Source organism: Eurosta solidaginis, chromosome 5 (assembly GCF_040869045.1).
Source record: "Eurosta solidaginis isolate ZX-2024a chromosome 5, ASM4086904v1, whole genome shotgun sequence".
NCBI classification, from domain to species: Eukaryota; Metazoa; Arthropoda; class Insecta; order Diptera; family Tephritidae; genus Eurosta; species Eurosta solidaginis.
In genome coordinates this window covers 9533173-9548838 of record NC_090323.1, presented here as the reverse complement: position 1 = coordinate 9548838, position 15666 = coordinate 9533173, and the positions used below count along the sequence as shown (strand labels likewise).

The window sequence follows — 15666 nt, the reverse complement described above, 5'->3', positions numbered from 1 at the left end:
TTGTTGGGTCGATCTCTGGCGTGGGTTGTTGGATACTTTTTATGCTTATTATTTTTGTACTCAGTTGAGCAGAGCTCACAGAGTATATTAAGTTTGATTGGATAACGGTTGGTTGTACATATATAAACGAATCGAGATAGATATAGACTTCCATATATCAAAATAATCAGGATCGAAAAAAAATTTGATTGAGCCATGTCCGTCCGTCCGTCCGTTAACACGATAACTTGAGTAAATTTTGAGGTATCTTGATGAAATTTGGTATGTAGGTTCCTGAGCACTCATCTCAGATCGCTATTTAAAATGAACGATATCGGACTATAACCACGCCCACTTTTTCGATATCGAAAATTTCGAAAAACCGATAAAGTGCGATAATTCATTACCAAATACAGATAAAGCGACGAAACTTGGTAAATGAGTTGAATTTATGACGCAGAATAGAAAATTAGTAAAATTTTGGACTACGGGCGCGGCACCGCCCACTTTTAAAAGAAAGTAATTTAAAATTTTGCAAGCTGTAATTTGTCAGTCGTTGAAGATATCATGATGAAATTTGGCAGGAACGTTACTCCTTTTACTATATGTACGCCTAATAAAAATTAGCAAAATCGGAGAAGGACCACGCCCACTTTTAAAAAAAATTTTTTTTTAAAGTTAAATTTTTACAAAAAATTTAATATCTTTACAGTATATAAGTAAATTATGTCAACATTCAACTCCAGTAATGATATGGTGCAACAAAACACAAAAATAAAATAAAATTTCAAAATGGGCGTGGCTCCGCCCTTTTTCATTTAATTTGTCTAGGATACTTTTAACGCCATAAGTCGAACAAAAATTAACCAATCCTTTTGAAATTTGGTAGGGGCATAGACTTTATGATGCTAACTGTTTTCTGTGAAAACAGGCGAAATCGGTTGATGCCACGACCAGTTTTTATACACAGTCGTTCGTCTGTCCTTCCGCATGGCCATTAACACGATAACTTGAGCAAAAATCGACATATCTTTAATGAACTTAGTTCACGTACTTACTTGAACTCACTTTATCTTGGTATGAAAAATGAACAAAATCCGACAATGACCACGCCCACTTTTTCGATTTCGAAAATTACGAAAAATGAAAAAATGCCATAATTCTAAACCAAATACGAAAAAAGGGATGAAACATGGTGAGGTAATTGGATTGGTTTATTGACGCAAATATAACTTTAGAAAAAACTTTATAAAATGGTTGTGACACCTACCATATTAAGTAGAAGAAAATGAAAAAGTTCTGCAGGGCGAAATAAAAAACCCTTAAAATCTTGACAGGTATTACATATATAAATAAATTTGCGGTATCCAACAGATGATGTTCTGGGTCACCCTGGTCCACATTTTGGTCGATATCTGGAAAACGTCTTCACATATACAACTACCACCACTCCCTTTTAAAACTCTCATTAATACCTTTAATTTGATACCTATATCGTACAAACTCATTCTAGAGTCACCCCTGGTCCACCTTTATGGCCATATCTCGAAAAGGCGTCCACCTATAGAACTAAGCCCCACGCCCTTTTAAAATACTCATTAACACCTTTCATTTGATACCCATATCGTACAAACATATTCTAAAGTCACCCCTGGTCCACCTTTATGGCGATATCTCGAAAGGGCGAACACCTATAGAACGAAGGCCCAGTCCCTTTTAAAAATACTCATTAACACCTTTCATTTGATACCCATATCGTACAATAAAGTCTAGAGTCACCCCTGGTTCACCTTTATTGCGATACCTCGAAAAGGCGTCCACATATAGAACTAAGGCCCCCTCCCTTTTAAAATACTCATTAACACCTTTCGTTTGATACCCATATTGCACAAACGAATTCTAGAGTCACCCCTGGTCCACCTTTATGGTGGTTTCTTCGAACGGCGTCCACCTATGGAACTAAGGATTACTCCCTTTTAAAATACTCATTAACACCTTTCTTTTGATACCCATATTGTACAAACAAATTCTAGGGTCACCCCTGCTCCACCTTTATGGCGATATCTCGAAACGGCGTCCACCTATGGAACTAAGGATTACTCCCTTTTGAAATACTCATTAACACCTTTCTTTTGATACCCATATTGTACAAACAAATTCTAGGATCACCACTGGTCAACCTTCATGGCGATATCTCGAAAATGCGACTACCTATACAACAACCACCACTCCCTTTTTTAAACCCTAATTAATACCTTTAATTTGATACCCATATCATATAAGCACATTCTAGAGTCACCCCTGATCCACCTTTATGCCGATATTTCGAAACGGCGTCCACGTATGGAACTAAGGATTACTCGCTTTTAAAATACTCATTAACACCTTTCTTTTGATACCCATATCGTACAAACGCATTCTAGAGTCACCCCTGGTCCACCTTTATGGCGATATCTCGAAAAGGCGACCACCTATACAACAACCACCACTCCCTTTTAAAACCCTCATTTATACCTTTAATTTGATACCCATATCGTACAAACGCATTCTAGAGTCAACCCTGATCCACCTTTATGGCGATATTTCGAAACGGCGTCTACCTATAGAACTAAGGCCCACTCCCTTTTAAAATACTCATTAACGCCATTCGTTTGATGCCCATATTGTACAGACAAATTCTAGGGTCACCCCTGGTCCACCTTGGTGGCGATATCTCGAAACGGCGTCCACCTATGGAACTAAGGATTACTCCCTTTTAAAATACTCATTAACACCTTTCATTTGATACCCATATCGTACAAACGCATTCTAGAGTCAACCCTGATCCACCTTTATGGCTATATCCCTAAATGGCGTCCACCTATAGAACTATGGCCCACTCCCTCATAAAATACTCTTTAATACCTTCCATTTCATACACATGTCATACAAACACATTCCAGGGTTTCCCTCGGTTCATTTTCCTACATGGTTATTTTCCCTTATGTTGTCACCATAGCTCTCAACTGAGTATGTAATGTTCGGTTACACCCGAACTTAACCTTCCTTACTTGTTTAGTATGAGTTTGTTAGTGTTATTGTCTATGGTTATTGTTTTTGTTTCTTTTTGAGCCAGAAAAGGGAGGCAAATATTAAAAGCATCATTATCACATCTACCGTGTCATCATTTTCGAAAAACCCTCATTTTATTTTATTACTAGGGCATAAGTATGAATAATTTTGTTTTATTCTTTTGTTTAATAGTTATTTTGTTACCAAAACTTGTTGTTAATTTACTTATACGATATTTGCATATGTACGGCAATCGAAATATTTCTTACGCACCAAAATAGTTAGTCAGTAAAAGCAGTGTCATCCAATCGGGTTTTTTGAGAAGAGCTTCTCTGTCTGCTTATCTGTAATAACCACTATCCGCTAGTTATTGATATCGAATTATTATTAGCGAGTTATCGGATTATTCTTTGCTTGTTATCGACGGGGTACAGGACTGTTATCGATTTTGTACTAATGACTTATCCGTATCTGTTGCATAACAAACCGATGAATCGTCGACTACAAATTGCCAATACTCCGATAAGACATAAATAACTTTTCGAAGTCAAATCGAAAGCTTTTCGATAACAAACCTATATATATTTTTTATAATATGTCGATAACTTTTCGATAAAAACTCGATAAAATTTCAATACTAAATCGACAATTTTTTAAAATACATCGACAAGTTTTGATAGCAAATCGATATAAACCCTTATAAAAAATCGAGAATTTATCCATAAAAAACCGAGCCATTTTCGATAGTAAATAACGACTTGGTAACACTCCAATAGCAAATTAATATCTTCTTGAAAACATGTCTAAAACTTTTCAGTAAATAATCAAAAGCAAATTAATATCTTCTTGGAAACATATCTATAACTTTTCATAGAAAATCGATAGCTTTTCGATAACAAAACGACAACATGCCGGTAACGAATTTGTAACACTCCCATATCAAGCTGCTAATTTTTTTATAATGTATTATATTTGATAAAAAAACGATAAAGTGTCAATAACAAATCGATAACTTTTCTAAACCAAATCGCTAACTTTTTAATAATAAATCAAAACATTCTTTTAAAGAAAAACGATAAGGTTTTCATAAAACATCAATAGCTTATCGATGACCAAATAAGAGCACGCCTTTAAGAATCTATTAATACTTTGATTGCAAATTTATAACTTTCCAATAGCGCATTGATAACTTTTCGAAATAGAGTCGATAATTTTTCGATTATTAACCGATAGCTTTTAGATAATCTATCGAAAATTCTAAGTTTACCTTTGTTATCGATAACAACTTTATATTACTTCAATAAACAATCGAGAAGTCTTCAATACCTCTCCGATAACACTCCTAGAATCAATCGATAACTCGTCGATAGGATACCCGCCAACCGGCTTCGGTTTTGACTTCTTATCATTCGTTCCCTTCACTCCTTTTCAATGTTTTTTATAATCAAACTGGTTTTGACGTTGTGCCATCTTCAGTGTTGAGTCTAGTTCTCGAAATATTTATGCTAAAATGGCTACCTATAAAAGAAAACACATTTAATTTTAAGCAAGGCATAAAAAAACATACAAATTTTCATCGAAATTTTTCTCTCTTTTCGCAGGCAAATCGCGTCATTTTACGGTGAACGGTTTTAATACGCACACACAGCAGCAGCAACAACAACATAATCAAAGTGACGTGCGTAACATTTACAATAATCCCTATATACCACCATCTGCACCAACATCAGTAGCACAACAGCAAACACATCGCTTACAACAACAGCAACAACAACAATTTTTGTTTAAGTCTATTGCTAGTGTTGGTGTTGCTGGTGCTGGTGGTGTAGGAAATAGTGGCACCAATCAATACGATTACCCGCCAACTGCCTCAAACGAACTTCAGCATCAACAACAACAACAACATCAGCAATTACAACTACAGCAGCAACAACAATTAAGTAACGTCTTAGAAGCAGAAAATACTACTTTCACCAGTCATAACAAAGGTAAGCAATTTGTTTAGATTTTAGTAAATTTAGGACTATTTTGAAAACCATGAACTATAACAGTGAACTTTGATCTTAAATAGATCGTTTCATTAATTCCAATTTAAAAAACTCGGCGGAATTGAAAAAAAAAAACGTTTTTAGTTAATTTTTGCAAATAACTAAGTTTATTTAAAATAAAATTTAAAACTCTATTTATTTTATATTGTTTGTTAATATTCGCGGCCTTTGGGGATTGCAAGGAAAAATATCTTAGAAACTTCCTAACGACTTTTGGCCGTTATATACAACTTTGTTTGACAAATCAGTTACATCTGAAAATTTATCGCTGCAATGAAAATTTTGACTAAAAAATTTGAAGCGGTATCATGCAGAGATCACGAAGGCAGCTGGGAGAAGATTGTAGTACTTAGGGTATTCCCTTCAAGACAGAACTAGTGTACTTCAAAATCAGGATGAAAATCTCAAATTTTGACGTGCCAAGGCTTTGTGTCAGGGCCAAATACTTTGGATTGCCTCTGAGACCTAAGTTAATGTGCAGACTGAAGATAGATCATAGGGTCAAACAAGCTTACTAATTAATGTTTGCCTACAAAAGAGTGCTGGGTAAACAGTTGGGTATGTAGTCAGATCCCACAACAAGGACGTACAAGGCGGTTATTTGACCGGCTTCAATATACGGAGCACTGGTTAGCTGAAAGGCGCTAAAGATAAAATATGCCAGTGAAATTTCAACAATCTGTTTGTTGCGCTATGACACGGGTGATTCATACATGCCTATCAAAGATTAAAAACGTGATATGCACTATCCTTCCTGCACTAGGCATTCATCAAAGAAACGTCATCTTAATATGACCCTAGGTTTTGGAAATGGCTCTTCTGGAAGGGACGTAGATACGGGCACAGCCGTATTCTACTCTATCATCTTAAGATGGCCCTAGGTTTAGGGAGTTGGTCCTCTTCAAGGGACGTAGATACGGGCACAGCATATGTTCTACAAAAGTCTCCGATACAAACTATCCTCTTTCCTACGTGAAAAAATACTAAGATCGACATCTCACTCAGAGACTTGACATCTAAGTTTTAGCGGATGAATCTTGAATCCATGATAGCCAGGTAGCTTCCTAGGTTGTCGGGTCAGAGATGATAACATCAAGTCTGCTTGGTCAGTGTAGAGTGTTGGTCATGGGCCAACGAAATGACCGATGAGCTAGCATGCCCAGGATCGGCTCATGTTGTTGAAACGAATGAGGAACTTGCAGATTTACCAACAATAGAAAATGTTTGCAGTTCTGTAGATATTCTAAGAGCATACTTCGCGTTGTTTAGATCTATAAAGGGGATATATACAGAGAAGTTGCCGCACTCACCGCAAACATGCGGAATAGGCGAGAGAATTGTGTATCATCTATCATCTTGTAGGGGAAGACGAAACGGTAGAGCAGCTGCTGCATGACTGTTCATCGTACTGTTGTAGTGAAATGAAGTTTCTTTGAAAATCCTTTCTCGACAGCCTCCTGAACTCAGAAATATTAGATCTTGCTTAGTAAAAAATTAATATAAAAGATGAATTTTAATCTAGGGACAAGAGCTCGTATCTTTCATTTTTGTATCTTAGTAAAGTATGACAAAAAGTTCACTCGATTGCTGAATAATGGAGGTGAAACCCTTGACCACTGACTGCCTGATTTATTTACTTTCCGCTAGTAATAAAAAAAGAAACTGGCTCATTTGGAACTACATCAGGTTCCGAATCCAAAAAATACAATTTAAAAACAATGTTTTCAAAGACATATTCCAATGCTGGACATTTCAGTATGCATCAAGGCCTATACTGGCTCAATATCAGATATGTTTTTATGAAGACATTGTCGGAAAGTGGAATTTCGAAGAGAAAAGAAAAATACTTATAAAAACATTTTTTCACATTTCATAGGCGGCATAATCCAGTTACCAACACAAACAATTGAGCCTGCTATCATCCATGAATATTCGTTTGTATCAACTTGTGCATGGAACAGCGAGCAGTCGTTGTATGTTGCAACACAGGCGATTTGTTGCACGCCGCAAGGATAATCACACTTTTAATCGTGATTTAAGTTTATTGCAAGCCACAAGCAGCCAACCAACCATAAGGCAGTCAATGTGTGACTCGAATGTCTCAACGCGTTATTACAACAAGCTGTTATATAAAGTATGAGCTCAAATGTGTGGATGCATGTGTTTGCTCAAATATTTTTTCTTATGCTCCGTAACATCTTAACCTCCTTCCGTGGGCTAGAGCATCTTGACTTTATCAACGCTTGTTGCATCTTTTCTTGCAAGCGCTTTCATTCTCTTTCGTATGGTTTTTTTTTCTTTTATTATGCTATCATGTTGCTTGTTTAACTGCACACAGCTGCTGGCTTACAAACATAGTTTATCCTTAGTTAATGCCAGTATCCCGCGCTCCTCCTTCAGTATTTATGTTGAAATTTTTATTTCACTGTTGCTTCAGAACATCCTCAAAAGTCGCTAGCGCATCATCAACAACATCACCGTTGATTTTGCTTTTGCTGCCACAGCTGGCTGCCGCAATGGGGCAATTGCACTTGGCCACATTTTATAGAAAATCTCTTTGGCATATACTAGCCTTTGTCAGGCGTGTGATTGTGAGCCCCCAGTCGTGTGATTTGTTGTTAATGCCAGCGTTGGTTGGCTACTTGGCTATTTCCGCACAAGGCTTAGATGCCAAGGATTTTTTTTAGTGAGCAACAACATTGATTTCAATTCTTACAACACTTTGCTACCTGCGCTACTGTTATTTTGTATTTTGTTGTACTTTTTCTACTTTCACTATTTTTATTGTTGTCGTTTCTAATTTTTGCAACATTAAATTATGTCGAGTATGGCAAATTATGGCGCTGATTCCATTTTATTTCTGCGAATATTTTTTTAATTTGCTCATTCCCCTTTTGCATTATAAATTAAGTGCTTTATGAATAAATGTTTTATTTAATTTGTTATCATAGCTGGACAACAGACTTAATCGCTTCTGTATCCTATCGTGGATGAAAAAAGTCGCAAGTATACTTTGGAGTGTCCGCGATTTTATAAGTTTTTTTTTCTGCTTTAACTCAGTTAATTTTTTTCCGTACCGTTTTCTGAGTATTTATGCAGATTTCGTTAAGTAGGCGCGATGTGTTTAATTTTCATCAAAATTCAAGTTGAAGTTGCCTTAGAAAGAAGTCATCAGTGATAAAATCTACATAAAAGATATATGTACGAAACTTCATCCACAGCGCTATTTCCGAAGTAGTAGTGAATATACAAGGAAATATATGCAATAACACCAACTCTAGATGGCCAATGTTGTTGCTGTAGCGATAAGGACACTCCCCGAAGGCCTTGGAGAGTGTTAGCGATGTTGATGGTCCCTTACCGGATGCAGATACGTTACGATCCTTTACCAAGCACCATACAGATACTAGCCCGACCATCTCGGGAACGTTTTGGTATGCCCACAAGAAACCTTTTAGGACATCCCGCCCTTTCACCCCATAGATCCATCAGGAGTTCGGGGTCGCCAGAACCTCGGATGTTAATGAAAGAGGATTCGCCACGGGTAGGTGAGGTTGACAATTGGGTTGGAGAAGCTATATATTGCGCTGGCAACGCCTTGAATCAGTTTGCTATTCTAGTCGCCTCTTACGACACGCATACCTACCGCGGGTTTATTCTAAGCCCCATAACCCGCTGGGGTCTGGGCCAATCTTTTTCACAGCTATATACTTTTAAAATATTTTAAATTGGTGGCAACCTCGTCAATCAACATCAGTTTAAATACCTAGCTGGAAAGTTTAAAAATTGATACCATATTTATTTATGAAATTTCTTCTAAATTCCCTAGGCGGTTACACCGTCAGGTTAGGTTGCACTGGCTGGTCACTACAGACCACACATAGAGTGAATATGTCCATAGCGTTACCAGAATTTGTTTGAAAACAACTCCGTCATCTTGGCAAATACTAGAAGTTTTCTAGGACCAAGCTTAATAGCTGCCTCGAGATCTGTGAACTCTACTGCCCCTAATTACCTACATTCCCCTTATGGCCATGAACCCAGTGTATGGTTCGGCCTGAGCAAAGTTTTTTCAATGCTTTTTTATACCTTTCCTGAACATGAAATACCTTTCATGAACATATATAAACTTTGGTCCGATGTTTCTAAAGTTGAGAAATATAGAAGATAGACTCACCATTAAGTATACCGAATTGATCATGGCGACGAACTGAGTTGATATAGCCATGTCCGTCTGTCCGTCCGTTCGTCTGTGTGTTTGAACGCAAACTAGTCCCTCAAATTTTGAGATATCTCAATGAAATTTGGCACAAGGATGTGTTCTTGTATTATATTAGACATTTTTCGAATCCGGTAGGATCGGCCCACTATAACATATATCTTCCATACAACCGATCGTTCAAATAAGACGATTTTGGGCATTCCTGCCGCAATTTAGAAAGTATAAACGTGAAACTCGGTGATATATATTTTAATCTATCATGGAAGATTTTCGGAAAAAATCACTTTGATCGGAGCTATATATAGTATATATCCCATACAACCGATCGTTCAGATAGAAAGATTTTTGGCAATTTCTGCCTTAATTTCCAATATAAAAACGTTAAACTTGGTGATGTTTATTCTAATATATCATAGAAGATTTCCTGTAAAAATCATTTCGATCGGAGCTATATATAATATAATATCCCATACAACCGATCATTCAGATAAGGGTGTTTTTTGCCATTTTTCATTTTATATTTATCTTAAAAATCGTTTAGGTATGTACATCTGTTCACTATATATTTCTTATCTTATGCATCCGCTTATTTGGAGATTACGAACGGGATAAAATTATTGTTCAGCCCCATTCATGAAAGGTATGAAGTCTTCGGCACTGCCGAAGAAAGTCCCGTCCTTACTTGTTACATTCCAAAAACTCTTCTTGATGAAGTACTGTGTTGGGTTATTGCCTTGTTCGCCGCCTGACTACCAATTTATATTTTTGAGGTGATTGTATCTTAAGCACGCTTCTTCCAGAATTTCTACTGCTATCTTTGCGGCTATAATTTCCACATGAAAGACGCTGCAGTAGTCTAGCAGAGTGCAGGATCTTCTTATTTCTGGATCGACACAGTAAACAACCCCGCAAAAAATACGAGTAGTCTAGGATGAATCCGGGATGAGTCGCAAAGGAGTATGCGACTAATGCCAGTTCTGATCTCTTTATATGGATTGGAGTGGTACCTTTTGTTTGAGCATATTCTCTGGAGAGTTCAATTTTACCTGTTTATTCCTGAATGGATTGTGTCGGACTGGTCCTCTTTATACCCCTACGGGTACTGTTCGACACTTCCTCTTTTTACCCCTTTGGATATTGTTCGACACACACTCTTTTTACCACTACGGATACTGTCGGACAGATCTTTTCTGTACTATTCGACACTTCCTCTTTGTACCCCTATGGGCAGTATCCGACAGACATTTTTTTATCCATACGGGTAATGTCGGGCATATGCTCCTTGTGCCTCTACAGTCAGAGTCACACAAGCCTCTTTTGCTCGCCTATGGGTACTGTCGGACAAGTCCTCTTTCAACCCGTACGACATTTTTTACGGACTATATACTTTTTTTAAACTCTTATACAATATTCTTAATTTTTTTCTTATTGGTGTTGTAGAATAATAAAAAAAGAAAACAAATATTACGATAAGGGAACATATGGTCCTAGTATTTTGGGTTCGGTATAGAGCTCCGTATTTTCTTAAATAATGCTACTAAATCACATTAAATCTTTTTATTTTATTAATTTCGTTGCTGTTTGTTTTTATTGTTTTTTGTTTTTTTTTTTTCAATTGGCGCCATAAATTTCAAACTGACTGTTGCCAAATATACCCAAAAGGAACTATAGGTGATCAGTTATACGCCCATGTGGACAAAAGGGATCAATCGCAGACCGCTCTCTTTAGGGATATATCGCACGATTTTTTGCAGGGAACCGACCCGTAATAATACATAGCCACGAAATTGTTGCACAATCATGAGTTCTTCATTGAAGTCTCATTGTCCTTATGCACTCATATATGTATATCCTTTAAAGGGGATGCACGACATCACATCAAATCGCTATATAAGTAACCCTGTCGAGGAGGTGAAAAAGGAATATATTTGCAAAATTTTCTTAATTTACAAAGAAATGCAAATACTGAGATAACACTGTAACTAACGCGCACAAATAGAAACAGACAGAGTAAATATAGACTTTGGGTCAAAAGCCAGACGGACAAACATATTTCAAATAAAAATAGACAGTATAATATACTCAACTTTTGGGGAGCAAATGAACTGCACCGACCTCATAGAGCTGAGCACATCCCTTTGGTTTTTGTTTGTATGGCATAATTTGTCAATAGTTATTGTATATTGAATTTATGTATGTATATATGTAGGCATAAGAGTTTACACATTTAGCATGCGCTCATAAACATATTCTATATGAAATTGTCCACTCCCTTCATCTTTCATGCTACTAAAAAGTTTTCATTTGTCGCTTTCAGTGAAAATGGGCGCAACGAATTTTCTTATTGCTAATATTAACATTGCCATTTAAGATTATCCTAATTGAGAATCTCAGCGGAAAAGTGCTCTATAAAATACACACACAAACACAATGAAATAAATAAACAAAACCTAAAGGACATTGCTTGGTCACACAGGAAATATCTATTTATTTACAAGTTATCCGACGGATGCGAGGACATGGAGGATTTGCAATTTACGTTTAGTGTTCATTCTTTTGAATATAAGAGCTTTATTGTTGCTCCTTCTTGTCCCCCTTTTATGATTGCATGTTTGTTGTTGTTAAATGTATGTATGCTTTTGTTGCTCTTGCGCGCAATTTGAACAATACGCATGAAAACGCAATCAATTGATTAGAGAGAGCGACCGTCCAACGTACACAATTCGATATGCGAGTACCCCCCACCTTTAATATGAAAGTGAATGTCCAAGGAAATATTTTACGAAAATCCAATACATGTTTACTATTTATTTTTGCGTATCGAATTTGTATTGAGCTTAGTTGAATTCGTTTAGGTTGCAGGTTATTTGGCTCAGCTTGTGTATTTAGCTACGCTCGATGGTGTTTCATGGTTTTTCAAAAATACAAGTAGATGAGCGAATAGGCCGTGTGGACAGCTTAACTGAGGTAGTGAAGTATAAAGAAATGGATTTTTTTTTTTACAGTTAATGTATATAATCTACAATTGTTTCGAATCGAGTTGCAAAAGCACAGGAGAGCGCGTTAACACTTATAAAATTTGCATCGAAAAAGCGTAGAGAGACTTGTCGGCACTAATACGCGTTCACCGAACATCCGTACTTTAATGGATCATTTAGGATTTTTGTATACATTGGAATATACCGTGGTCGCCTACTGCACCGATTAAAGCAACATTAAAATATATAATAAAAAAGCTTTTTTTGGCGGAGTTGAACTTCGGCAGTTGTTCCGTCTCACAAAAATTTGTAAGAAAATTAAAATATGCCCTATACGGACCATAAATGATCTTAAACTGATACTGACATATATTGGAAACTATTCCGAAGTATCTACGAGTTGATAAATAACACAATTCAGAAACTATTCTGAACACAAATATCAGTCATTCGTGAAACTTGACCGAAAACAATCCATTAACTATAACCGAAATTATCCCAAATCGACTCTAAAACACTCCTGAAATGATTTAAACTTAAAAACGATAAACTACGAAAATATGTTCAAAATAATATCCAAAAAATTGTGTTAACCATAAATGCTCCCCATGAATTCCCGAGATAAGCTTGAAAATATTCCCGGCATTATTCGAAAATAGCCTCGAGTTGATCGCGAAATAGTACGGAAATTCTTTCGGAAATAGTCCAGAACGTTCGCAAAATGGTACCGGTTAAATCAAGTATAAAAAGTCCCGAAATTATTGTAAAATAATTCCCTAAAGATTCTTAAAATATTCCCAATGTGATTCGGAAAAAGTTCCAAACGCGTTCTTTAAAGATCTTGAAATTATAGCAACGCATCCTCAAAATACCCCAAAGAAAATCCCATTAAAATTTGACAAAAAACCAAAATAAATTAAAGCCTTGCTCCCTTCCCAAAAACTTTGAAGACCTCGATATATAAAACCCGAGTTTTCACAAATAAAAAAAAGCGTGAGTGTGAGGAGTTCGTGAAGTTCGATATTTAAACATACAGGTGTACGTCTAGAAAACCGATGTTTTAAAGTAATTTAGAGCCCGCTGAAAGGTTGAAGCTAAACAGAACCAGAACACAATAACTTTGGGGTTTTGAGAAGAGCTTCTTATCTTCTATTCTTCGGCTTTTTATCGGTAATAAACGATGGCAACTAGGTATTGTGTTATAGTTTGTTTATTATCACTCAGCTATTCTATTGGTTTCTGGTCGGCCCATTATTGACGCGATGTAGATATATCATCGATTTTATAGCTTAGCGTTATTAGTATCTGCTTTATAACATCAGTCGTCGATAACAAGTCGGTAACACGCTTATAAAAAATTGGTAACACGACGATAATATCGATATCAAACCGATAATTTTTTGAAAACAAATCGATAATTTTTCGATAAGGTCCGAAAACTTTTCGATAAAAATCAGTAACTTTATGAAAACATGATGATTAAATTTAGATAAATAATAATCTTTAAGTTTTTTGATAAAAAATCTATAATTTTTTGATAACATATGACTTTCTTATAGTAAATCGAAAACTTTTTGATAACAAACCGTAACTTTTTGGCGTCAGAAAATCTATAACACTTCGATATCCCATCGATATCTCGTCTATAACTAGTCGTTAACACACCTATAACAAACCGATAACCCGTCGAAAACTAACCGTTAACGCTTAGATGACAAATTGATAATACACCTTACCTCTCATTGCCTCATTTTTCTCATATCTCTACCACGTATATTGTTCGCTCTAGCGTATTGACTACGTGATATGACATTCTGGATTCCACCATACCGTGGGCAAAGATATTTACATATAGCAAATTTAAAAGTTTCTTTTTCCAGGTACGTGGGTCCGTCCCCTTTTTTTAAACTTCGCGAAAATCTGTCCAGTCGTTCCAGTGTGAGTGAGTCATGAATACAGTATGATATACAAGTAACTAAAAAGTAAGTTTCAGGACAAATGTCTTCTAAGTTCAATGTAAGCACGAAATAATGTGGCATATGTTCCCCTCTTACAAAACAAGAAAAAAAAAAACAAAATATGCCAGGAAATTATCAAAAATTTGCCAGTTGTACATTTCTCAAGGAGTTCATAATCTTTTGTCTCTTGAAAGTAACTAACAAACTTTCTTTTTGCAGTTTGACAAAGCAAAAGGGTCAACGCAAGACGCAGCAAAGTATTGACAATACGACTAAAGAGGATTACTTATCACATATTTTGACATAAGTTATTAGTTTGATGAAGGGTAAAATAAATCAGTAGAAAGTTGCTCTGTACTGCAAGTTTGCTTGGTCGAGCTACGGTCGATTGAAACAAATAAGATTAACATTAGAGTGGACAAAGCTAATGCTAATAGTTTGTTGTAAATAAGAAACAGAAAAGGGGTACTTTTATAACAACAAGACATAATTTGTGCAAATCAATATACAATATTTCAATTCCATATAATTCAAAGTAAAAACAAATAACAAAACAAAAACATTTATCGCACGCCTTAAATCTAAATTCTGTGCAATAACCCTTCAAGCATTTCCGAATACTCCAGCCAAATGCTTTTAGTGTTTAGTTAAAATGCGAAAAAGTCTGATGGGTCAACTGCGATAAGTCAGCGTATTTGGATTTGTTTATCTACGTTGCAATTGCTTATTTAGAAAAGTCTGTTCGAATTTATTTCTTTCCTCGTTTTATTTATTTTTATATGCACAAAAGTTTTTGTAATGCTATATGTGTACGCCATACCAACGCTGTTGTTGTAATTTGATTAAATATATTTATTCAACCTGTCTGAATAAAGGCCTATAACTATTGTGTTCCCTAATATGTATTTATATATATAAAGATGTATATATACATATACTTATCTAAAGGTCATGTTTACATATATCCAATTGCACGCCTCACTTGTTGGCTCAATCGCATATATTTTTTCCAGGGGTTGCCCTTTTTCCAAGCATTTATGCCTTTTATTGTTAATTCTCCCTACTCACGCTGCCCATTTTGTTTTATATATTTTTATGTTGTTCGTGTAGCCCGTCTAAACAATTGACAGCTTTTGCACTGTAACTGGACATCAGTAAAGCCAATTTTGTTGTTTTTTTCTTTATTTATTTATTTTTTTTTTTTATTGCATTGTTTCGATAGAAAGGGTACAACAGAATAATGCTACCATTCTTTATTTGCACATAAGTCAAACTAACGCTCATTTGCCTTTTTCATAAGCTTTCCTCTGCTGCTAATAAATACCGTAGTGTGCTTATCCTTCTGTTTTTATTTGCAGTCCATTCAAGGATATGCGATCAATCCTTTATAGGCTCACGCATGTACATACATTCTCACATTAGAGAATTAA

The 15666-nt window shown here is 35.9% G+C and overlaps 1 protein-coding gene across 4 annotated transcripts in view; it reads left to right on the top strand.

Annotated features, from left to right (window-relative positions):
- The window catches only part of LOC137252723 (ecdysone-induced protein 74EF), a 674751-nt gene that overhangs the window by 181294 nt on the left and 477791 nt on the right, over positions 1 to 15666 (top strand). For all 4 annotated transcript variants that reach the window (XM_067788790.1, XM_067788792.1, XM_067788791.1 and 1 more), the window contains exon 3: positions 4632 to 5018. In XM_067788790.1, coding sequence (XP_067644891.1) covers positions 4632 to 5018 — 387 coding nt within the window. The remainder of the gene's footprint in view (positions 1 to 4631; positions 5019 to 15666) is intronic.